This window comes from Zalophus californianus, chromosome 6, assembly GCF_009762305.2.
Source record: "Zalophus californianus isolate mZalCal1 chromosome 6, mZalCal1.pri.v2, whole genome shotgun sequence".
NCBI classification, from domain to species: domain Eukaryota; kingdom Metazoa; phylum Chordata; class Mammalia; order Carnivora; family Otariidae; genus Zalophus; species Zalophus californianus.
Genome location: NC_045600.1, coordinates 83,472,112 through 83,497,766, shown reverse-complemented (window position 1 = coordinate 83,497,766; position 25,655 = coordinate 83,472,112). Strand labels below are relative to the sequence as shown.

The following is a 25,655-nucleotide window of genomic DNA, read 5'->3' as shown; positions in this document are numbered from 1 at the left end:
GACACATACGGAAATATTTATGGTTGAAATACAATGATGCTGTGATTTACTTCAAAATAACCCAGTGAAAGAGGGGAATATAGATTTAACAAGACTGGTTATGAGTTGATTGTTGAGGCTGGATGATGGGTTCACGGAGTTTCATCATACTATTCTCTGTACGTGTTTGGAATTACCCAAAATAAAGAGCTTAAAAAAAAAAGGCTGATAAAAGGGGGGAAAATATAAACGGGCATCAGAACGTCAAATCATATGATCCCAAAGACAAAGCAGCCATTACATTTTCCCCACTGACCTGTTCTGTTCTTCCGTTTTTCTCGTTCTGCTTTTAGCTCCTCCATGGCTTGAGATTTCTTATCTAGTTTCTCATCCCGTTTGGAACGCCGCTCCTTGTTGTGGGATGTTACCTGGGAAGGGAAAAATATGTAGGATGGTTCTTTTTATTAACAGCCAATGACAACATTCTCTACACCTAACAATCATTCAATTTTCCAGTGGGGATCTATATAGGCTGCAGAAACTGAAACTTGTTTAGGGGAAAATAGCATCCTCTAGTGGACAAAGAGGCTAGAGCATAAAGTCAGCTCCGGTCTTACCAGCCTAATAAACAGAAAGCCTAAGAATTATAGGAATAAACACTTTATGGAAGGCCACCCTAGAGGGCTTATATTTGTGGATATTTTTAACAAGCTTTTTGTGATGAATTCAGAGATGAGTAATTTTTGCAGCTACGTTTATTACTAAGTCCAGGATGACACACAGGTGAGTAAACCTCAGACCTAATCCGGCTACTTGGGGACAGGACGTTTATCAACTTCCCTTCAGGAATGCTCACACAGCAGTGAGCTGTTTTTTAAAAAGCAGACCTGAGAGAAGAATTACTAAGGAACTGAACAGCACAGTTAATGATGAAATGATACGTCCAGAGATTAGTGAACCTACAAGATAAAGACAATATGTTTTGCACAAACTGAACTAGGCTGATTAATATAAAACCATCTTTTACATAAACACACAAATACACACACACACACTCAAAACTGAGGCTTACTTTTTGGATAACAAGGACCACTGAATTTCCTACCTGAGATTCTTGAATCTGTGTCAGCTTTTTCTTTTCCTGCTCTTCTTCCTGCTTTTTCTTTTTTTCTTTCTTTTCTTTCTTTTTGGCTGTTTTTAGTTTTTTCCTGATTTCAAATCTGGTTAAGAGATATTTGTTTGGTTTTTAGATGGCAGTGAAGTATGTACAAAAACTGATTTCTATTAGATGGGATAAAGAAAATAAGTAGGGGGAAGGAATTAAACATCTTGGTTTCCTACAAGAAACTCCGATGTACCTTATAGGTACATTAAAAATAATGAACATAAGTATACCAGAAGTACTTGAAAGCATTAAGTTGGAATAGATTTAAAATGAGAGAAAATATTCAGGATACTATTATACCCTGTTGATAACACACAGCTCTTCTTCAACCCTCATATAACATAGGAAAATAGTTGATTTCTGGATCAACTGCAATGCTGTTCCATTAGAAACAGAATGAAACCACAGAGAGCCACTGTCACTTTTTTTTTTTAAAGATTTATTTATTTCAGAGAGACACACAGTGGGGGAGAGGGACAGAGGGAGACAGAATCCCAAGCGGACTCTGCGCTGAGCTTGGAGCCTGACATGGGCTTGATGTCATAACCCCGAGATCACAACCTAAGTCGAAACCAAGAGTCGGAAGCTCAACTGACTGAGCCACCCAGGTGCCCCCACTGTCACATTCTTTTTTCTTAAAGATTTATTTGAGAGAGAGAGACAGAGCAAGAGAGGGAACACAGGCAGGGGGAGTGGGAGAGGGAGCAGCAGGCTTCCCGCGGAGCAGGGAGCCCGATGTGCAGCTCGATCCCAGGACCCTGGGACCATGACCTGAGCCGAAGACAGATACTTAATGACTGAGCCACCCAGGCGTCCCCCCACTGTCACATTTTTAAGGTGGTCAGGACAAAGACTGTATCTTAAAAACACCACTCTTGAGGTGCCTGGCTGGCTCAGTTGGTGGAGCATGTGATTCTTGATCTCCAGGTTGTGAGTTCGAGCCCCACACTGGGTGTAGAGATTATTTAAAAATAACATCTTAAAAACAAAAATAAAAAAACCCACCACTCTCCATCTTTCTTTATTAGGAAAAATGCCCTCCCCTTCACCTCCACACCAGCAAACATAATGAATAAATATGCTGTGAATAAACACACTATTCTTTTCAACAAATGCAATCTAGGCTCCTTCCCTATAATAAAAATCAGGCTCTTATGAAACAAAACTATTTTGGGAGGCATGAATTTAAGGAACATTATGGAAGGAATAAAGGAATATAATAAACATTAAACTTTTCATAACACTTTAAAATAACCCCAACTATCAATTTTTTTTACTTAATTTTTTTTTTAAGATTTTGTTTATTTATTTGAGAGAGAGAGAATGAGAGACAGAAAGCATGAGAGGGAAGAGGGTCAGAGGGAGAAGGAGACCCCCCCCCGCTGAGCAGGGAGCCTGAAGCGGGACTCGATCCTGGGACTCCAGGATCATGACCTGAGCCGAAGGCAGTTGCTTAACCAACTGAGCCACCCAGGCGCCCAATTTTTTTACTTAATTTTTAACAGAGTACACAAATCTCTTTTGTTATGTCCTTTACATTCACGATTAAGGTTGTTAATGTACTTTTGTAATATGATATAAAGAAGCACTGTTAATGAATTTACTTCATTTAGAAACACATAGCAACATACTCCTAAATAACCAATGGGTCAAAGAAGAAATCACAAGGGAAATTTGAAAATAATCTGAGGACTGAAAATGAATATACAACATAAAACTTACCGGATGTAGCTAAAGCAGTGTCTATAGGGAAATGTATAGCTATAAATGCCTACATTAAAAAGGAAGATGGGGTAGCTGGTTGGCAAGCTGGCTCAGTTGGTAGAACATGTGACTTTTGATCTTGGGGTTGTGAGTTCAAGCCCCATGTTGGGCACAGTGCTTACTTAAAAAAGAAAATTTCAAATCAGTAACTTAACCTCTACCTTAACAGAGTAGAAAAAGAAGAGCAAACTAAATGTACATCCAGCAGAAAAAAAGAATTAATAAAGATTAGAGTAGGAATTAACGAAAACACAGAATAGGAAAACAATAATCAATGGAACCAGAAGTAGCTTCTTGGAAAAGATCAACAAAATTGACAAAACTTTGTCTAAACAGGCCAAGAAAAAATGACAGAAGATTCAAATTACTAAAATCAGGTATGAAAGAAGAGACATCACTATCGACTTTACAGAAACATAAAAGATATCATAAGGGCAGATGCCCAACTGACTGAACAACTATATGGCAACAAAGTAGGTAATCTGGATGGAATGGGAAAAATCTCTAGAAGGCCACAAACCACCAAAACTGACTCAAGAAAAAAATAGAAAAATCTGGATAGACCTGTAATAAGAGATTGAAATAGTAATTTTAAAAGTTGCTACAAAAAAAAGCTTATGCCCACATGGCTTCCCTGAAGAATTCTCCTAAACATTTAAAAAGGAACTAACACCAATTCTTCACAAACTCTTTCAAAAAAAAGAGGAAACACTTCTCAAATTATATTCTATGAGGTCAGTATTATCCAGATACTAAAACCAGGCAGTAGGTAAATATCTTATGAATACTGACATAAAACTCAACAAAATAGTAGCAAATTAAATCCAGCAACTTATAAAAGTATGATATACCATCACCAAGTAGGATTTATCCCAGATATGTAAGGTTGGTTCAATGTAAGAAAATCAATGTAATATACCTATTATTAATAAAGTACAAAAATCTGACTATCTCAACAGACCCGGAATAAGCATTCCACAAAATCCAACAACCTATCTTAATAAAAACTCTCAACAAACTAAGAATAGAAGGAAACTTCTTCAAATGGATAAAAGATATCTATGAAAAAAACCACAGCTAATGATAAAACACTGAATGCTTTCCTCCATAGATCAGGAATGAGACAAGGATACTCTCACCATTTCTACTCAACATCGTACTGGAGGACAAGAAAAAGAAACAGAAGGAATCCATATTGAAAAAGAAGAAGTAAAATTTATCTTTTTTGCTCACATGATCTTATGTATAGAAAATATTTTTTGTTTTTTAAGATTTTATTTATTTATTTGACACAGAGAGAGAGAGAGAGAGAGAGCACAAGCAGGGGGAGAGGGAGAAGGAGAAGAAGACTACCTGCTGAGCAGGGAGCCTAATGTGGGGCTCGATCCCACATGACCTGAGCTGAGGGCAGATGCCCAACTGACTGAGCGATGCAGGCACCCATTATGTATAGAAAATCTTAACCAACTGAGCCACCCAGGCGCCCTGTATAGAAAATCTTAAAGAATCTACTAAAAACTATTAAAACTAATAAATGAGCTCAGCAAGGTTGGAGGGAGCAGGATCAATATACAATTAATTATACTTCTATATACTTACAATGAGCAATCTGAAAATGAAACAAAGGAAACAATTCAATTTATAATAGCAACAAAAAAAAATATACAGGAATAAATTTAACAAGTGCTAGCTTTTTATACCCAAAATTGTAAGACAAGTGTTTAAAGAAATTAAAGAATACCTAAATAAATAGAAAGATAACACGCTCACGGACTGAAAGACTTAATATTGTTAAGGTGGCAACACTCCCAAATCTGATCTATAGATTCAACACAATTTCCATAAAAATCCCAACTGCTTGGGGCGTCTGGCTCAGTTGTTAAGCATCTGCGTGCGTGCGTGTGTGTGTGTGTGTGTGTGTGTGTGTGTGTGTGTGTAGATAGATAATTGATTTTTTTTTTAAGATTTTATTTATTTGACAGAGAGAGACACAGCGAGAGAGGGAACACAAGCAGGGGGAGTGGGAGAGGGAGAAGCAGGCTCCCTGCTGAGCAGGGAGCCCGATGTGGGGCTCGATCCCAGGACCCTGGGATCGTGACCTGAGCCGAAGGCAGACGCTTAAACAACTGAGCCACCCAGGTGCCCCTGGATAATTGATTTTTGACAAGTGTGCCAAGACTGCAGAAAGAATAGTCTCTTCAAGAGGTACCTGAGACAACTAGATACTGGAATGCCAAAGAATAAAGCTGGATCCCTACCTCATAACACATTAAAAAATGATCTCAAAATGGATCAATCATCTAAAACTGTATGACTCTTACAAGAAAACATAGGGGTAAATCCTCATGATCTTGGATTTGGCATATTCTCAGATACGACATTAAAAGCTTGAACAAGAAAGGAAAAAAATTATACTTCATCAAAATTAAATATTTTTGTGCATCAAACAATACTAGCAAGAGAATGAAAAACACAACCTACAGAACTGGAGAAAACATTTGTAAGTCACGTATCTGATAAGGGTTTGATAAGCAGACTATACAAAGAACTCTTACCACGCAACAGCAAAAAGACAAATAACCCAGTTAACCCAGTTAAGTAATGGGAAAAGGATTTGAACAGACATTTCTTCAAAGATATATAATTAGCCAACAAAGATATCATAAGATGCTTAAGATCATTAGTCAACAGGAAAATGAAAAATAAAGACCACAATGAAATACTACTCTATATCCACCAGGGTAGTTATCAAAAAGAGGGGAAAATAACAAGTGTGGGCAAGGATGTGGAGATACTTGACCCCATATATACTGCTGGTAGATATGCAAAATGGTGCAGCTGCTGTGGACAACAGTTTGATGGTTTCTCAAAAAGTTAAACATAAAATTACCACATGACCCAGCAACTCCACTCTTAGGTCTATATTCAAAGGAACTGAAAATAAGTACTCAAACAAATATTTGTACATGAATGTTCATAGTAGCACTATTTACAGTAGCAAAAGGTGGAAACAACCCACATGTCAATCAACAGATGAACAGATAAACAGAATGTGGTATACACATACAAAGAAATATTATTTAGCCATAAAAAGGAATGAAGTACTGATGTGCTATGTGGATGAACTTCAAAAATGTGCTAAGTGAAAGAAGCCAGTCACATATTGCATGATTCCATTTACATAAAATGTCCAGAAATAGACAAATCTATAGAGATATAATTGCATGACTCCATTTACATAAAATGTCCAGAAATAGGCAAATCTATAGAGATATAATTGCATGATTCCATTTACATAAAATGTCCAGAAACAGGCAAATCTATAGAGACAGAAAGTAGATTAGTGGTTGCCTGGGGCTGGGAGGCCTGGGAGGAAATAGAGAAATGAGTGGTAGTGACAGAGGATTTCCTTCCAGGGTGATAAGAATGTTCTGAAATTTACTGTGATAAACAGCTTTGTGAATACATAAGAGCCACTGAATTGGGCGCCTGGGTGGCTCAGTTGGTTAAGCGACTTGCCTTCGGCTCAGGTCATGATCCTGGAGTCCCGGGATCGAGTCCCACATGGGGCTCCCTGCTCAGCGGGGAGTCTGCTTCTCCCTCTGACCCTCCCCCCTCTCTCTCTCATTCTCTCTCTCAAATAAATAAAATCTTTAAAAAAAAAATTTAAAAAAAAAAGAGCCACTGAATTGTACACTTTAAATGGGTGTTGTGGTATGCAAAATGTATCTCAATAAAGTTACTTTAAAAAGTTAATAGCTTATTATTTACACAATACGCTTATACATATCCTCTCACTCAAGGCTTACAATAATCCTAAGGAGGAAGCTGAGGCAGGAAGAAGGTAAGGGACTCATTCAGATCACCTGGCCAGTGAGTCTGAATTGAGCCTAGACAAATGTCAGCGCTCTTTCCACAAACAAGCTAACTTTTATACCACCTGCACCCACCTTAAAGTTTTTTTTAAAGGGGCAGGCCTAGAATAAGTTTAAGAACCTAACAACTAAAGATGACATCTCACTACTGGTGCTGCTGGCTATAACATGGGATGCTAATGGTGTTTACATAGAAAGACCGTTATCAAGATTAAATGAGATCAAGTAGGCTCCAGGTGTGGAGCCCAACACGGGGCTTGAACTCACCCCCACTCTGGGATCAAGACCTGAGTTGAGCTCAAGAGTCAACGCTTAAGTGACAGAGCCATTATAGGTGCCACTATACAGACTTTTATTAAGTGAAAAGGAGAAAGTTTCTGAGTTACTATATTGCACTGCCTTACAACTCAACAAATGAACTACAAAAAAAAAATCTCAATTTCTGTAAATGGATCTGAACTTAAGTATCATCTCTATAAACATTTCTCTCAACACTGAAAAAAGTCACAGACTCAGCCAACTGTCTCATTAATATAAAGTGAAAAATACAAAAACCAAGTTTGAGATGAGCCACCCATTACTCTCCAGCTATTCTGTGATTTTTTTTTTTTTAATTTTATTTATTTGTCAGACAGAGAGAGAGAGGAGTACAAGCAGGGGGAACGGCAGGCAGAGGGAGAAGCAGGCTCCCCACTGAGCAAGGAGCCCAATGCAGGACTCGATCCCAGGACCCTGGGATCATGACCTGAGCCAAAGGCAGACACTTAAACGACTGAGCCACCCAGGATTCCCTACTCTGTGATTTTATCACGGGGCCCTATTGGCCTTATATAAGGATCTCGTGGGGCACCTGGGTGTCTCAGTCGTTGAGTGTCTGCCTTTGGCTCAGGTCACAATCCCAGGGTCCTGGGATCCAGCCCTGAGCTGGGCTCCCTGCTCAGCGGAAAGCCTGCTTCTCCCTCTCCCACTCTCCCTGCTTGCATTCCCTCTCTCGCTGTGTCTCTCTCTGTCAAATAAATAAATACAATCTTTAAAAAAAAAAGAATCTCGTTAAGCTCTCCACTGTTCAGAAATACAAATTTTAAGCCATCCTTAACTATCTGGCAACTCCAGCAGTTTCTTCAGTCCCGTTTGTTCCAACATAGGTAACCTTGAAAGCATTTATACTCAAAACAAATGTCTATTACTTGCTGCTGACTGAAAGCCAAACATTCTTGTCCAGGATAACTAACTATACTTAATATGGTCTCCAAAAGGGACAGATTTCCAAATGAAATGGAACTAACTGTGGTCAGAGAAAATTCTATTTTTCTTTCATGTTATTAGTTAGGTAGAAAAGGCTCCTAGTTCTGAGGACCATTTTATTTCTAGAGACAACAAACACGTTTAATTTTGCTGTGAAATTACATTATAAGATAAGGAAGAACTCATGATCCCAGGGTCCTGGGATCGAGCCCTACATCGGGCTCCTTGCTCAGTGGGGAGTCTACTTGTCCCTCTCCCTCTGCCTGCCACTCCCCCTGCCTGTGCTCTCTCTCTGTCAAATAAATAAATAAAATCTTAAAAAAAAAAAAAAGGAAAGGAAAAAAACAAATACTGAGGCAGCTTTTGACTATCAAAAGGCAATTTAACATTTGAGTTTTCAAAAAAAATATACAAAAACTATGCTAGAAGGATAGTCAGATACTTAACTCAGAAATTATGAGAAGTTCTAAGTCCTGAATTCTGGGAAGACGGGGCTCCACATATGAGTTTCCTCATTAAGGAATTATAACCTTACCTTTTTTTCAACACCTCCCTCTTCTCTATGCGGTTGAACAGTTCTTGTTCTCTCTCCTTCTCTGTCATCTGCTCCAGACGGGCCCGGTCTTCCTCATCGCCCATGAGGTCTTCTCCATAGCCATCATGGAACTCTTCATCTTCTGAGGAAGAGTCTGAATCTGAACTGGAGGAGGAGCTGTTGCTGTCAGAATCTGACACCTCACCTACAACAAGGCCCAAACACAAGATTAGCCTATGCTACAGAAGACTGAGGCTACAGAGATGACCCCACAGTGTTGATAATCATTGCCACCCCCCCCCCTTTTACTGAAGTAAGCTCTATGCCCAATGCAGGGCCTAAATTCGTGACTCTGAGATCAAGACCTAAGCTGAGATCAAGAGTCAGACGCTCAACTGACTGAGCCACCCAGGTGCTCCTAAGACTCATAATTCTTAAGTAAATCAGTTATCACCATGAAGGTTGAAAAATGGTGATTTTCAATAATTTCTTCTATATTTATTAGTTGGCATTTAAAATATTCAATGTTTTAATGAGTCATTACACTGACTGGTGAATTCTCAATGGAACTGGATCTTGACAGGATAAAGGGTGATGGAAAAAGGCAGTATACATCACAAATGAGTATTAAGTTAAACTAGCAATTTAATAAGAATTTACTTAACTCAATTTGAGCTAACGTTCACAGGCAATGTGCTTAAAACCAGGTTTTAATAAATGTTATTTCTTAAAATAAACGTAAGGTGTATCATTCTAGTCCCGGAACAAGTTCACTTTCATTCCAGTGTCAACAAAAATTCTGGAACTGGTTTCAAAATAAGAACATTTTTTTCACTGAGTTTTGTATCTGGTTCAAGGATTTTCCTCCTCAGCCAGACCATGCATGTATAACCAAGAAAAAGGAAAGAGAATACACTCAGGGTAAAGTGAGTTGAGACTCTAATGCAGGGACTCCTCATGGGTTTGCTGGATGGACTTTAAGGGCCTCACTAACCCTTGGGAATTGTGTATTTTTCTTGCTTCAGATTCTCAAAGGATCCATGACCACTGAGAAGGTTATGGACCAGTGCGGTAAACATGGAGGCCATGCTGTAATGCAGACCTGTCCACGCCCCCCACTGCCCCGCCCCATTTCTGACTCTGTAGCTTCAACCTGACAAGAGTGGGAGTTCACCCCCAGGCCTAGGCCACCTGGCTCACCTTCCTCAGGGGCTGAGCTCTCAGCAGAACTGTCTTTATCCGAACTGCCTGAGGAAGCAGTTTTGTTGGCTTGTTTCTTCATGGTTCCTTTCTTCTCTATTTTTCTGGCCTTTCCTTTCTTCTTATTTTTATTGCTCCCAAATGTCCACTACAATGAAAAAAGAAAAAGGAAAACTAAAACAAGGACTTTATTGGGAAAAGCTGTAAGAGTCAAGAGTCGAGTCTCTGATATCCATCAAAATGATTACAAGAGTCTCTACTGCTTTCAACCCAAAACAAATATATTGTATATGAAGAAAGACGGATTTTTTTCCCAAACCTTGCTTAAAACTTCGTAAGTTCTAGTTTGCAATTTCTTAGAGATGGTAGATAATGGATATAACAAAGATAAAATTTAAATAATGTACTTTTTAATCACAATGGAAAAACAAAGATATGAACCTTACGACAAGTCAACTGAGCTAACTCGGTACAGAACATAGCTTCTAATGTTTCTTGTGACACAGAGGGCAGTCATTGCTAGAGGTTGGTATGTCTGGGTTTCAATACACAGAGGATGGTTTAGTTCTGGAGTGGGTCCCAGGAAGGCAGGGAATAAAGCTTGTTAGCAGGAGAAAGCTGCAGAAAGCACAGGAGAAAGGATGAAGGCCAATCCCTGGCATGGATGGTAGTGCTGGTACCAACCACAGGGAGGCAGAGAGTAAACTCTATTATTAAATATATATACGTGTGTGCATCTTTTTAATCTGCGTATGTAACACTACAACATAATGTTTAAATTGGATCATAAGCAGGAGATCCTAAAGACATAAGGAGCTTGCAATTTGGGTTAACAAATAACAGGCAGGCAATACACAGTCACCTCAAGGCCAGTAAAATTGTCTCCATCAAGCACTTTAATCGTAAAAATGAAAGACTATATGGTTGTTTTAAAAATTCACGAAAACTATTTGGCTATATTGGGGTGCCTGGGTAGTGCAGTGTGTTAAGCACCCGACTCTTAGTTTCGGCTCAGGTCATGATCTCAGGGTTGTGAGATCGAGCCCTGTGTTGGGCTCTACCCAGCACAGAGGCGGCTTAAGACTCTCTTTCTCCCTAGGGGAGGGGAGTGGGGGGATGGGTTAGCCTGGTGATGGGTATTAAAGAGGGCACGTTCTGCGTGGAGCACTGGGTGTTATGCACAAACAATGAATCATGGAACACTACATCAAAAACTAATGATGTAATGTATGGTGATTAACATAACAATAAAAATTATTTAAAAAAAAAAGACTCTCTTTCTCCCTCTCCCTCTCATCTCCCTCAAATAAATAAATAAAGCTTTAAAAAAAAAAGACTTAACTATCTGGTTATATTAAACCATACCTCATTTGATAGTTTAACTTGCCAAATTTAGGAGGATGATTTTAGGTGAAAAATACTTTCCTTGGGAGCTTTATTTTATGTACCACAAAAAATAATCATTTTTCTAGCATCACACTGAATTACAGATCTGGTATTAAGAGAAAATTTCTACATCTACTATTTAACAAAAGTACAAAGTCTTTGTTACTCCTATAATGTGATCATAAATTGATTTCCTACCTCACAGTAGTTAAGATCAGAAGTAAATTTATTTTGGGGGTATTTTTGGGGGGTGGTAGAGGGGTAGTTCTGGTGGAGTTTCCATCTTAGAAAGGTCCTTATGAGCTATTCTTAAAAGCCCACAGTCTGCCAGATTAAACTACTGAAAAATCAAAGAATTAAAATCCCTTTCACATTTTAATTTACTCTTATTTTTTTAAAAAATTTGAGAGAGACAAAGAGAGAAGAGTGCGCACACGTGCATGCACATGAGCAGGGGGAGGGGCAGAGAGAGAGAGGGAGAACAGCAGACTCCCTGCTAAGTGGGGAGCCTGATGCGGGGCTCGATCCCAGGACCCTGAGATCATGCATGACCTGAGCTGAAACCAAGAGTCAGACGCTTAACCAACTGAGCCACCCAGCCGCCCCTACTCTTATTTTAATTGACACTTATTTTTGTACTTAAGAGCTAGGAAGAAGGGAAAAGTGAAAAAAAAAGTCACATGTTCAAGAATGATATATTAAATGAGTAAAGAGCAACTTTTCTTTATTAAGTGAATTTACCCCTCAAACTTTAACATTTTAACACCTAGATTATTATTTAGTAAGAAATCCTAATGCTTCTCCTCTAAAGCCTACTTTTTTTTTTTTTTTAAGATTTTATTTATTTATTTGACAGAGAGAGAGAGAGACAGCGAGAGAGGGAACACAAGCAGGGGGAGTGGGAGAGGGAGAAGCAGGCTTCCCGCCGAGCAGGGAGCCCGATGTGGGGCTCGATCCCAGGACACCGGAATCATGACCTGAGCCAAAGGCAGACGCTTAACGACTGAGCTACCCAGGTGCCCCTAAAGCCTACTTTTCAACCATTTCAAACTTTAATCACTCAAGGAAGATAATTTTTAGGTCAGTTTGGAAGAATTCAAAAGAGGCCAAAGGGTTCAATTTCTTAGTCAACTGAGCTAAAATGTATCAACTTCCCATGCTGACAATACACATATTTCTACAGGCAATAATGTATAAAACACCTTTTGTATGGGCTTTGGTTACAAGAAATAGCACACCTACACACATAATAAGTAGTCAATAGTTACTGGTTGGTTATGAAACCTCTTCCAGTGTGTCTTGGCCCTTGGTAATTCTACCAATGGGAATATGAAGAAGCCAAGAGGGTAAAGATTGAGCTACCAGTGTCACATGTGTGTTAAGAGTGGCTAGGTCTATTTCTGCCTACAGGTTGCAGTTTCTCATGTGCAACAGAGTCAATTCTGAACTCCCTAGAAGGGGGAAAAAGTTTCTATGAGAGCAAAAAAGGTGAATGTTAAATCAGGTCACACAGGTGAGTCGAATACAGGATGTGCGAGGAAGCTACCCGGCTTCCTTATCCTTCCCCCCTCTATCTGCTTCAATCTGCCACTGCCTGAGTCTAGCAACTGTCACTCATTTGCAGTTTATGCTATTTATCCCTTGGGGGAGAAGGAGGAAAGATAAGAGTAAAAATAGAAGAAAATAAAATGTTTCGACTTCAAAAGGGCTTTCCTGGCTAAATCTGAGTGGGAAGGGAACCTCGTTTTTTTCCTTCCAGCAACTTCAAAAGAAATGAGACAATAAAACCACCTTCATCTCCCATGACAATGACTCAAAAGGGTCTGCCATGCCACTGACAACCAGCGTCACATATATGTGACAGGGTTTTAGGGGAATTGTATGTACATGACTTTACTTTAAAATACAAAATCTTGGGGCACCTGGGTGGCTCAGTCGGTTAAGTGACTGACTCGATTCCATCTCAGGTCATCATCTCAGGATTGTGAGACTGAGCCCTGCAACGGGCTCCAACAGACTCCGTGCTCAGCAGGGAGGCTGCTGGAGATTTCCGCCCCTCTCCTGGCTCATGCTCTCTCTCTCTAAAATAAAAATATATAAGTAAATCTTTTAGAAAGTAAAAAAATAAAAAATACAAATTCTTATGAATATGCCTTTCAGTACTGAGAAGCTGGATTAAGCTGTTTGTATATTTACTTTCTAAAAAAGTATCTTATTTTTGATACAACTTTAAAATCGAATTTTAAAAACAATATATGCTCATTATATGAATCTTCGAAAACCTACAAAAGTATTTTTAAAGTTTTAAAAAAAAAATCACTTGGGGATGCTGGGTGGCACAGATGGTTAAGCGTCCGACTCTTGGTTTTGGCTCAGGTGGTGATCTCAGGGTCGTGAGATCAGGCCCCATGACAGGCTCCATGCTCAGCACAGTCTACTTGAGATTCTCTCTCCCTCTGTCCCTCCTGCTCATGCTCTCTCTCTCTCTCTCTCTCTCTCTAAAATAAATAAGTCTTTAAAAAAATTACTTGTATTTCACCACCCAAAGATAAATAATCACTTAAAATGTGGGGGCCAGTCTATTATTTATGTATTATTATTTAATATAGAGAAAGACACTCAAATGAGTTCCAATCATCTTCCAAAGATTTTTTTTTCCTGGAGAATAGATCACATTTGTTTTTTGTTTATTTTATTCTATTTTGATTCCAGTATAGTTGACATACAGTGTTATATTAGTCGCAGATCACATTTGTCATATTTGACTTTTACTCCCATAAACTACAGGTTCCTGAATGGTTTTGGTCTAAGCACCTATTTGAAATATTTGTCCAGCATCTCTTCTCCCAAGATCACGGTCTCTGATAAACCATAAAGGACAGGGTTAAAGCTTATGGCAGGTAACATCAATACAGAAATATCTTAATCAGTTATATAGCCCAGAGGTTGCTCCCCGGTCCCTGCAAAAGACTTGCTCTGTTGACTCTAAGACAGAAGGTAAATGAATCCTTCTTTCATTGCCAGAGTGTGGCAGTAAATGGAGTCTAAAGAATAAAGGACAGGATTAAAGGAATACTCTTAGGCTCTCCCCATCCAGCAGAGAGTACAGGAAATGACCTGGCATTTTATTTTTTATTTTTTTAAAGACTTATTTTAGAGAGGGAAAGTGTGTGTACGCGAGCGTGAGTGGGGGGAGGGGCAGAGGGAGAGGACCTTCAAACAGACTCCCTGCTGAGCACGGAGCCCCAGGCGGCGCTCCATCTCAGGACCTGTGAGATCATGACCTGAGCTGAAACCAAGACCAAGAGCCAGGTGCTTAATCGACTGCGCCACCCAGGTGCCCCCTGACTGGTATTTTAAAATGTGTTTTGGGAACTGTGACTCTACTGAAAGGCAGGCTCTGCTGTGACCTTGGACGTGGCACATGGAAGGCAAGCATGGAAAGGTAAGTGCCTGCGGATGGGCGTCTGAGTACAAAGGCCAGAGCGTCCCCAGTGACAGGTGCTCAAAAACAATGTGGGCAAGGGCAAGGATGCGTTGCCAGTCAGGAGCGTCACACACATGACTTCCTGTTCGCCTGGGCCTTCTATGTGGAGGCAGGCCCACACTCACCATCAGGGAAGCGTCATGTAGACAAGCAGTTAAGAAAACCTCAAACAGAGACTGGAAAGAAGATGTGTTCTTAACTACTGAATTAAAATGAGCACTGACTCTCGCTGATGTAACAGATACTATAACGGGCAGCATGATCTAATGATATAAGGAGGGTTAGTACCACACAACCCTGTACCAGCTTTAGTGTGTGGGGGTGGTGTAGGCTGGGCCTACTCTGGGAAGCAGCTGACAGACCGGAGGAACATGGGGTGGCAAGCGATTGTTCTGGACTTGGGTAGTATTGAGATGCAGAATTTTGAACATCCTGAGGCAGAAACTTCAAGATTTCAGAGAGGTTATCTCTAATGGGCAAGGAAGATCATATTCGAGGTCTCAGGATCCAGAGTAGAAATCACAGCAGGGCAGTTACTTTGAAATGAATTTACAAGTAAAATGAAATACACTGAGGTTAGTAGTGCTGAAGAATAGGTGGGCTAGTGATAAACTACACTGGGATCAGGGGTTAAAAGAACTGGAATACAGCCCAAGCCCTTCACCTGAGAGTGTTACCTTATCTGTAAAGTAGGAATAATAATATTACCTTGACCACCTATCAGCAGAGTTTGAGACTCAAAGGAGAAAGAATAGAAGTACACAGAGCACATCAGAAACCATGAAGTTCTATATAAAGGCAGGATATTATTTTATGATGGGAAAAGGAAATCAGAACTTCTTTTAGCCTGTTTTAGTATCATTTCTGAATTAGGGGAGTCCAGATGATCTCTATGACCTCTTGGATTTTTAAAGTTGTAGGATTCTTCATGAGGTGGTATACTAAGTCAAAGCAACTATCAAAAGGATTCTGTAGTCGTCATTCTAGACCTTAACTAGTGGCCAGCAAAGAGGTATGTGGTGAGGACATGGTTACTGATGTTTTCTTTTTTTTTTTAAGATTTTATTTATTTGAGAGAGAGAGAGAGAGAGAGAGAGAGAGAGAGCGAGCACAAGAGGGGGGAGGGTCAGAGGGAGAAGCAGACTCTCCGCTAAGCAGGGAGCCCAATGTGGGACTCGATCCCGGGACTCCAGGATCACGACCCGAGCCGAAGGCAGTCGCCCAACCAACTGAGCCACCCAGGTGCCCCTGATTATGTTTTTTTCCCTGAAGGTGGAAAAGGGTCAGCGGAGTTGAAGAGTAAATGCAATTTAACAGAATATTAAAGAGTATGAAGGATAGCTAAAGGACTTGAAGGGTAGCTCAGCTTTCTTTTTCCTTCTACTGTGTAATTAAAGTACAAAAGCTACTACTGTATTCTGTAATCAATCACATATATTTAACTGGAAAACACACAGAATAATCCCTACATTCAGTCACAAAAACTTGCACCCTGATTATGGAGACAAAAACAAAAGTGAAACAGCAGTCATACAAAAAAATGTAAAAGATAATCAGTACCTCCATTCCACTGCTTGGTGGAAGTGTCAGAATGTAAACAAGTTTGAGCAAGTGGTCCATGAAAATCACTTCATTTTTTCCCCAATTTTTTTTTTTTTTAAGATTTTATTTATTTATTTGACAGAGAGAGACAGCGAGAGCAGGAACACAAGCAGGGGGAGTGGGAGAGGGAGAAGCAGGCTTCCCGCTGAGCACGGAGCCCGATGTGGGACTCGATCCCAGGACCCTGGGATCATGACCTGAGCTGAAGGCAGACGCTTAACGACTGAGCCACCCAGGTGCCCTTCCCAAATTCTTATGATGAGATTTTATGGTGTCTAGATAAATGAGGTGCTACTGTATGGTTATATCTACATAGCCAAGGACCAAGATGTTAAAAAAAAAAAAAAAGGCTTGTAAGCAATCCACATAGCTGTTGCTAAAATCAACTACTAAAGCAGAGTATTCTGACCTAAACTGTAGCGGGTCACCTGTTCCTGACCCCTGAGATCAGATGCAGGAAGTTGGGAGTAGAAAGACTACCAAAAGAGGAGAACAATGGCCACTTCTTACCAACATTCACAGAGGAGAAAGAAAAGGTGTAAAATGCACTACACACAGCTCAATATTTTGGAAGTCCTTATTTCACAATACAAGAACTGCCATTCATAATCATGACTAAATCAGCAAGAAAAACAACCATATAGAGTAATATCTATCAAAAAATTTTGCAACTACAATGATTTTCTGGATTTTCAAAGATTTAGTTTCAGGGCGCCTGGGTGGCTCAGTTGGTTAAGCGACTGCCTTCGGCTCAGGTCATGATCCTGGAGTCCTGGGATTGAGTCCCACATCGGGCTCCCCCTCTGACCCTCTTCCCTCTCGTGCTCTCTCTCTTTCTCTCTCTCTCAAGTAAATAAATAAAATCTTTAAAAAAAAAAAAGATTTAGTTTCAGTACTGGGGTAATTCATCTACGTGTAACATCTTGTTCCAGAGGTATGGTGTGTATGGAAACTCCACTAAACCAATATACACACAGGGAAATACTATCTTAGCAAGGAAGGCCTTTCTTGAGAGCTTGTGCTAATTAAGTATTATCTGTATGGTAAAGCACTCACAAAATGCTCTTGGATATCTAGGTCGACTTCCCGAAGAAGCTGTTACTAAATGAATTTATAAGTTGTATCATTTTCAAAATGTTCTATTAATAAAAATACTGGAACCAGCAAGAGATAACAGGGTGGGAATAGGAACGCAAATAGATCCAAATGAGAGAATCTGAAAGATCAGATAAGAAAAAGAAAAGGAAGAAGCCTCAGAAAGAAAGTAGAGCAAAATGAAATGGGGGAAAAGCAAGAGGAGAGCAAAGTCTTCAAAGAGGCAAGTGGAAAGAAAAAACAGGTGTGACAAGTACTGAACTACAGGGCTGGGCCAAATGCTTTTATTTCTCAAAAATGCTGCAAACAAGACTATACATGAAACTTTAAAAAATAACTCTCACTTAGGCAGAGGGTGTTAGAAGATAATTCAGCTGTTCCTTACTTTGTCTAATGTAGTTTTATTCAATTCTGAACAATAAAAAAAGGGTTTTGGTTTTTCAATGTGATTTTTACTCATAACAAGTAAGGAAATCGGGGCTTCCTTCTTATCTAGCTGTAGCTGTTTCTATGAGATCCACCATGTTTTTTGTGGGTTTTTTTTAAATGATTTTTATTTTTAATTAATTATTTTTAAAAGATTTTATTTATTTGAAAGAGAGCATGGGGGCACCTGGGTGGCTCAGTCATTAGGCATCTGCCTTTGGCTCAGGTCATGATCCCAGGGTCCTGGGATCAAGCCCCATGTAGCGCTCCCCGCTCAGCGGGAAGCTTGCTTCTCCCTCTCCCACTCCCCCTGCTTGTGTTCCCTCTCTTGCTGTGTCTCTCTCTGTCAAATGAATAAATAAAACCGTAAAAAAAAGAAAGAAAGAAAGAGAGCATGAGCGGGGGGAGATGGAGCAAACTCTCCACTGAGCAGGGAGCTGACATGGGGCTTGATCCCAGAACCCTGAGATCATGACCTGAGCTGAAGGCAGACACTCAACCAATTGAGCCACCCAGGTGCCCCAAGATTTTTATCTTTAAGTAATCTCTAAATCCAATGTAGGGCTTGAACTCACAACCCCAAGATCAAGAGTCACATGCTCCGCCAACTGAGCAGCCAGGCACACGATCCACCATGTTTTTGAAAAGGATTCTTGGGGGCGCCTGGGTGGCACAGTCGGTTAGGCATCCAACTCTTGATTTCGGCTCAGGTCATGATCTCTCAGTCGTGACATAAAGCCCAGTGTAGGGCTCCCCACTCGGCAGGGAGTTTGCTTGAGATTTTCTCTCCCTCCCTTTTGCTCCTCCCCAGCCCCCACCCACCCCCCCGCTAAAAAATAAAATCTTAAAAAAAAAAAAAGGATTCTGAACTATTTGATTTAGGACTCTGTTCTAACAAATGGACATTTTTGTTTGGGCCTTTTTTTTTTTTTTTTTTTTAATCCCATCGTGTGAATGAGTGGTGCTAGCTCTCTCCTCCTCCCTGTTATTTTTCCTCCCTGTCACTCCTGTTTGCACCCTTGGTGGTGTTTTTCCTATCAAATGCTTTCAGGGACAGGAAGTGACAGCACCAAAATGCCACACCATGGTCTTATGACCTACCACTGAAGTGCGCTTTCCAATTTCCCAGGCTTGGGCAATGTAAGCCTTACAGAAAGAGTCCTGCATCTTATTTTCACATGTGTCCCAAGATATCACTAAGAATAATCTCTTCACCAAACATAATATACAAGTATATTCTCTTTCATTAAAGTTAGGTTTTCCTCCCTGCAAAGATACTACACACGAAATACCTACTATTCCTTCCCTACTTGAACCTTATGCTTTATGTCCAATGTACCAGTTTCTTCTGCGTAGGAAATGTCCATTAACTTCTCTCTCTCCCCCTCTTCTACTGCCCCTGATTAATTACCTAGATACCTTCTGGCTCTGAACTTAGGGCATGTCTACCCTTTTAACAAACCACCCATTAGCTTTCTAACTCAGTTGTTCTTGACCAGTTTTCTGTCCTAGCAAATCTGAAGGGACTGACATACTTCTACCAGTATTCATGGCTTACTAATAATAACGAACAATAAAAGAGTGGAAGGGGAGAAGGGCTGGAAGGTGTATTTAAAAAAAAAACTCCAGAGTAGCTTCTGGAACAGAAGTTAGATCATAGACTTTACCTAACTGGGAACTGCAACTTGAACAACCAAATTCCAAAAAGGCTATGTTGTAGGTCATACGGATATAAGCGCCATAGCAGGAATCAGAAGACACAGTAAATTACTTCAGTATGTGGTTTTTACCTACAGCGATGTATGAACATCACGAGAGAGGGGAAAAAAAAGCAAAAGCCTCTGCCTCAAACTTCGCATGCTAAGGATCTTGCAGAAGTTCCCTACCTACCTTAGAGTATCTTTAAGGCAGCCATAATTCTGAGTTCAGAGTAATACCACTGAGTTCTCCAGGAGTTGGCAGGATTTCCTTTTTTTATTTTTTTAATTTTTTTTAAAGATTTTATTTATTTATTTGACAGAGAGTGACAGCGAGAGCAGGAACACAAGTAGGGGGAGTGGGAGAGGGAGAAGCAGGCCTCCCGCTGAGCAGGGAGCCCGATGTGGGACTCGATCCCAGGACCCTGGGATCATGACCTGAGCCGAAGGCAGATGCTTAACGACTCAGCCACCCAGGTGCCCAGGATTTCCTTTTTTTAAAGATTTTTTTAAAATTTATTTATTTGCCAGAGAGAGAGAGAGCAAAGAGAGCATGAGAGTACAAGCAGGGGGAGCGGCAGGCAAAGGGAGAAGTAGCCTCTGTGCTGAGCAAGGAGCCCGATGCGGGACTCGATCCCAGGACCCTAGGATCATGACCTGAGCTGAAGGCAGACGTTTAACTGACTGGCCGGCCACCCAGGTGTCCCGAGGATTTTTTTAAAAAAGTATTTTAATCTTTTTGGACAGTTTGTTTAACTGTCCAAGTTAATGAAATATGCACCCTAACTTTGAGGTGATCTGTGCTAAGCTAGTAGCCTGGGCCAAAGACTGATATGATAATGCAAACCAAAGAGGCACCTTTCAGAATGACCGTGTTATAGGGGCTGCTATTCCGAGTGAGGGCGGGGGGAAGGAGATTGGAGTAGAGCCTGGGACCTGGAGACAGCAGCAAGAGCAAAAAACCTTGTGGGGGAAAGTTATTCAAAGTCTCAGGGAGCAGGGTGCCGCTTGCGTGTCAGCTTGTTCTCTAACAAGCGCATAAGCAGTTGGGTTGCGTTCTAAGGTGAGGACATTTAGACTTGGTTAAGTAGCTGTGAGTGACACAGGGAACTGTAGGCTGTAAAAGCTTTTAGAAACGCTGGATCTACTCTATTACAAGTTTTGGACTCCTCTAATGCTAGGAGGTTGACACACACTCTGCCCTTCTGGTAGAAGCAGCTAAAAAGGATAAAGGGACTCCCTACAGTAACCGCATACCTAGGACTTTGATCTAATGACAGGACTATGGGGAACCAAATACTTCAAAGGATAGTTATTGCTTGTATCTTAAGGAATTGCAAAGACCATAACCATGTTACAGGGTATTCCAGACGCAACACAGATTCAAACTTCTCAGATATTAAGGGGGAACCCACAGAAGCTAACTTTTGAAACATGAAAAATAAAAGTAGTTCATGTAGGAATGGTGGGAAAGGGAATTATTTCAACATTTTCCTGTACTGTCTATGCATTTTTTTAAGAAAAACAAAAAAGTGGGCGCCTGGGTGGCTCAGTTGGTTAAGCGACTGCCTTTGGCTCAGGTCATGATCCTGGAGTCCCAAGATCGAGTCCCGCATTGGGCTCCCTGCTCAGCAGGGAGTCTGCTTCTCCCTCTGACCCTCCCCCCTCTCATGTGCTCTCTCATTCTCTCTCTCAAATAAATAAATAAAATCTTTAAAAAAGAAAAAAAGAAAAACAACAAAAAAGCAAAAAATTACTTCACAGAGCCTACTGCTTTTCTAACAGATTGTTATTTTATCAGTTTGAGAGGAATTATAGTTCCTTTAGTTAATATAGTATATTAAAAATAAACAAAAGAGGGGCGCCTGGGTGGCTCAGTCGTTAAGCGTCTGCCTTCGGCTCAGGTCATGATCCCAGGGTCCTGGGATCGAGCCCCGCATCGGGCTCCCTGCTCAGCTGGGAGCCTGCTTCTCCCTCCCCCACTCCCCCTGCTTGTGCTCCCTCTCTCACTGTGTCTCTCTCTGTCAAATAAATAAAATCTTTAAAAAAAAAAAAATAAAAAAAAAATAAACAAAAGAAAAAACCCCACATTTTCACTACCTCTTGCTGTGGAAAGCAATTTTAGATTAAATTATTTAAGATTAAGAGAACTTCACTACAGTCAATCAGAATATAATCACTCCTAATTTGCATATGCAGGGCACTGGTAAATATTATTCTAGATGTTAATTAACTTTCATTATAATAAAAACATCTTTTACTTTAGTGGAACTTTAAAACAAAATAAATACACTGTTAAAAATATTTTCCTAGGGGCACCTGTGTGGTTCAGTCACTTAAGTGTCTGACTCAATCTCAGCTTGGGTCTTGATCTCAGGGTTGGTGAGTTCAAACCCCGAGGGGGACTTCACTATCTATCTATCTATCTATCTATTCCCACCCCACCCCCAAAGACTGCAGGGTATGAGCTTCAACAGAAAAGTTATCTGGCCTCTCTCCAGGAAATTACTAAAGGAAAAAAAGTATTTTAAATCAAATGAACACGTAGGAGGGCTTCAAAGACCTTTCCCCTCATCCCTCTCTTCCATTAAAATTCTAGATCCTTTACGACCTTGTTTGGTAGTGGGCAGGTTGGGAAAGTCACCTTGGTTTAAACAATGAACAGCTGAATATTCCTCCTTAAAAATCACCACCATTAGGGGCGCCTGGGTGGCTCAGTTGGTTAAGCGACTGCCTTCGGCTCAGGTCATGATCCTGGAGTCCTGGGATCGAGTCCCACATCACGCTCCCTGCTCAGCAGGGAGTCTGCTTCTCCCTCTGACTACCACCCCTCCCTCAAATAAATCTTAAAAAAAAAAAAAAAAAAATCACCACCACTGGGGCGCCTGGGTGGCTCAGTAGTTAAGCGTCTGCCTTCGGCTCAGGTCCTGATCCCAGGGTCCTGGAATCGAGCCCCATATCAAGCTCCCTGCTCCGCGGGAAGCCTGCTTCTCCCTCTCTCACGCCCCTTGCTTGTACTCCTCTCGCTATCTCTCTCTGTCAAATAAATAAAAATCTTTAAAAAAAAAAAAAAATTACCACCATCACCCTGAGGCTGTTGATTCAATCTATCCAAAGAAAGCCTCTTGTCTTGCTAAAGTATTTCCCACTAACATACGGCATTCTTTTTTTCTTAATATTTTATTTATTTTTTAAGCCATACCCAACGTGGGGGGGGGGGCACTTCAACTCAGGACCCTAAGATCAAGAGCTGCATGCTCCACTGACTGAGCCAGCCAGGTACCCCAACATATGGCATTCTCTCTTTTTTTTAAGATTTTATTTATTTATTTGACAGAGAGGGACATAGTGAGAGAGGGAACCCAAGCAGAGGGAGTGGGAGAGGGAGAAGCAGGGTTCCCGCAGAGCAGGGAGCCCGACGTGGGGCTCGATCCCAGGACCCTGGGATCATGACCTGAACTGAAGGCAGACAGACACTTAACAACTTAGCCACCCAAGCGCCCTCTCTTTTAATTTTAAGATTTCTTTATTTATTTGAGAGAGTACTTGCACATGAGTGGGGGAAGGGGCAGAGGGAGAGAATCTTCATGCAGACCCCTTGCTGAGCACAGAGCCCAATAGGGGGCTCGATCTCATAGCCCTGAGATCATGACCTGAGCTGAAATCAAGAGTCCGATGCTTCACTGACTGAGCCACCCAGGAGCCCCCAGAATTTCTTTTCTAACATGAGAGTGGAATGAAAACAATGACAAAAAATAGATAAAATAAAGAGATGAAGACTAACAGGTTGTGCGTCTTCTTTTGCAACAGGGCTGGAAACAAGCCACTAAACGATGAGCGCAAGTGCCCTGCAGAGGGGCCCACCAGGTAACCGACAGCACAAGGACACATGACAATTCGAGAGCTTTCCTTACACAATTTTCTTTCCCTAAGAAGTTCTGGTAGATCTTAGGCAGTAAGGTCTCCGTTTAAGGAAAAGAGGCTGTCAGGAGTCACCACCTCAGGGGCCTCAAATACCACGCAGTCCTGGGGCCGAGCCCCTCCACACCCACCTCATCATCACTGTTGGATGTCTCAGAGTCTGAGGAGGCTGCAGGCTGACTCACAGGCGGCTCCTTCTCCTCAGAGTCACTTCGCTTCCGCTTTGCCAGGGACAAGAGCTCCTAACAGGGCAGAAGTAGATACATGAGTTTGGCTCAACAGAGAAAAAACATTCAAGAATAGCCAAATGCCCCCCTTCCCTAGGTCTCTTCCACCTCTTTGTGCTTTCAATTCAAAGTTGTCATCATGGGAACTTTAATCACACGAATAGACTGACTGCCAGTATTCCTAAGCACTAAAGACAAAATCTGTCCCTTTCTTCTTAATGGGAAATGTTATGTCTGAAATGGAAAAATGACTAGAAAACTGAACTGGAGGTTACTCCTAAACTGTCACCATTTCCTCTATAAGCTACACAAGTACTGACTCTTAGGAATTGATATGAGAACCATATTTTCAAAGGTAATTTGCTCAATGTTCGAACTGGTATAGCTAATACTCCAAGCATCCTCTTATTGTAAATCATGGAAAAACTGGATTTGTGCGATTGTTCTGAATAAGCTGACAAACTACAAGTTTCTAAGATAATTTTTTTTTGGGGGGCCCCATACCCAACAAGGAGCCCAGAGCGGGGCTTGAACTCCTGACCCCGAGATCAAGACCTGAGCTGAGATCAAGAGTCAGATGCTTAACCAACTGAGCCACCCAGGCGCCCTTCTAAGATCATCTTTTATTTTGAATGCTTGAACCAGGAGGGAAAATAAATATATTTTTGGTGTTTAATCCAGAGCCTGACAACAAGCAGTAAGTGTTCTGGCATCTACATCAGTATCCTAATTTGACAACCCAAATGTTCCCATTCACCACCTCTGCTTTGTCCTGGTGATTTATGAGAGATTACAGGGGGAGGGATGTGCCACTAAGTGTCATGGCTAGAACCAGAATTTGCTTTCACATGGTTCCTCTCTCCTCTTACTTCTCACCAACTCAGTTCAGTCACTCAAATATGCAACAAAAGGAAACTTCTCTGGTTCTTACCCTCTGTATTATCAGTACCAGTCCAAAATTATACTGTACTTACTAGGCACCAAGTACTTTTCTAAGTATCTAACATTTAATCTTCATGACAACCTGAAGGTAGTAAGTATTGTCATCATCCCCATTTGAAGATAAAGAAACTAAGCAGCAGGAGAGGTTAGAAACCTACTCAGGGTAACACAGCTCGTACATGATAGAGCCAGAATTCAAACCAGGGCAGACAGACCCTACCTTGTAATTCAGTCATGGTTTACCAATCTAAAACATTTTTCCCTTCTGCCAAAAAAGAGAAAAATACAACTAATAAATACTAGTAGTATTATTTCTTGATGATGATGGTGCTATACAATTATAAGTCAAGTGCCAAGATGGATTTTAAAATAATAGACTTGCTACAAAGTATCTGTTTTCTTCTTCCAGTCTCTTTCTATTTTAGGTGTATACTCCCCTGGCCAGAATGAGAAAATGACCTTCTCAGATTAACAGCTGACCTGCTCTCTTCCTTCATAAGTAGTCATGAAATGTTACTCTTCTCATTTCACTGAAGAGAGGTACCACATCAACTTCCTGAAAAGGCTGAAGATCATAAGAACGCTCTACTTTTTCATTCCAAAATAGAAACTCCTATTGACCAATGCAAATTACAGCAATAAGTATGTGTGTTTACTGTCTTTTAAAAACCTGAGGGGGCACCTGGCTGGCTTAGTTGGTGGAGCATGCCTCTTGATCTTGGGGTTGTGCGTTTGAGCCCCCATTGGGTATAGATTACTTAAAAATAAAATCTTAAAAAACAAAAACAAAAACAGGGGCACCTGGGTGGCTCAGTCAGTTATGCAGCTGGCTTCAGCTGAGATTATGATCTTGGGTCCTGGGATTGAGCCCTGCAATAGGCTCTGTGCTCAGTGGGGAGTTTGCTTGTCGTTCTCCCTTTGCTCCTCCTTCCACTCATGTGCGTGCTCTCTCTCTCTCTCTCTCTCTTGCTGATACATGAAATCTTTAAAAAATAAATAAATAGGGACGCCTGGGTGGCTCAGTTTGTTAAGCGGCTGCCTTCAGCTCAGGTCATGATCCTAAGGTCTTCGGATCAAGTCCCGCATCAGGAATCCTTGCTCAGCAGGGA

The 25,655-nt window shown here is 40.9% G+C and overlaps 1 protein-coding gene across 1 annotated transcript in view; it reads right to left on the bottom strand.

Moving 5' to 3' along the window:
• RTF1 (RTF1 homolog, Paf1/RNA polymerase II complex component) overlaps positions 1–25,655 on the bottom strand; it is a 51,911-nt gene that overhangs the window by 14,864 nt on the left and 11,392 nt on the right. Inside the window, exons 2-6 of the mRNA XM_027571836.2 lie at positions 23,509–23,619; positions 9,764–9,911; positions 8,564–8,768; positions 1,085–1,199; positions 296–407 (exon numbers count right to left, since the gene is read on the bottom strand). Of these exons, the coding sequence (XP_027427637.1) occupies positions 296–407; positions 1,085–1,199; positions 8,564–8,768; positions 9,764–9,911; positions 23,509–23,619 (691 nt within the window). The remainder of the gene's footprint in view (positions 1–295; positions 408–1,084; positions 1,200–8,563; positions 8,769–9,763; positions 9,912–23,508; positions 23,620–25,655) is intronic.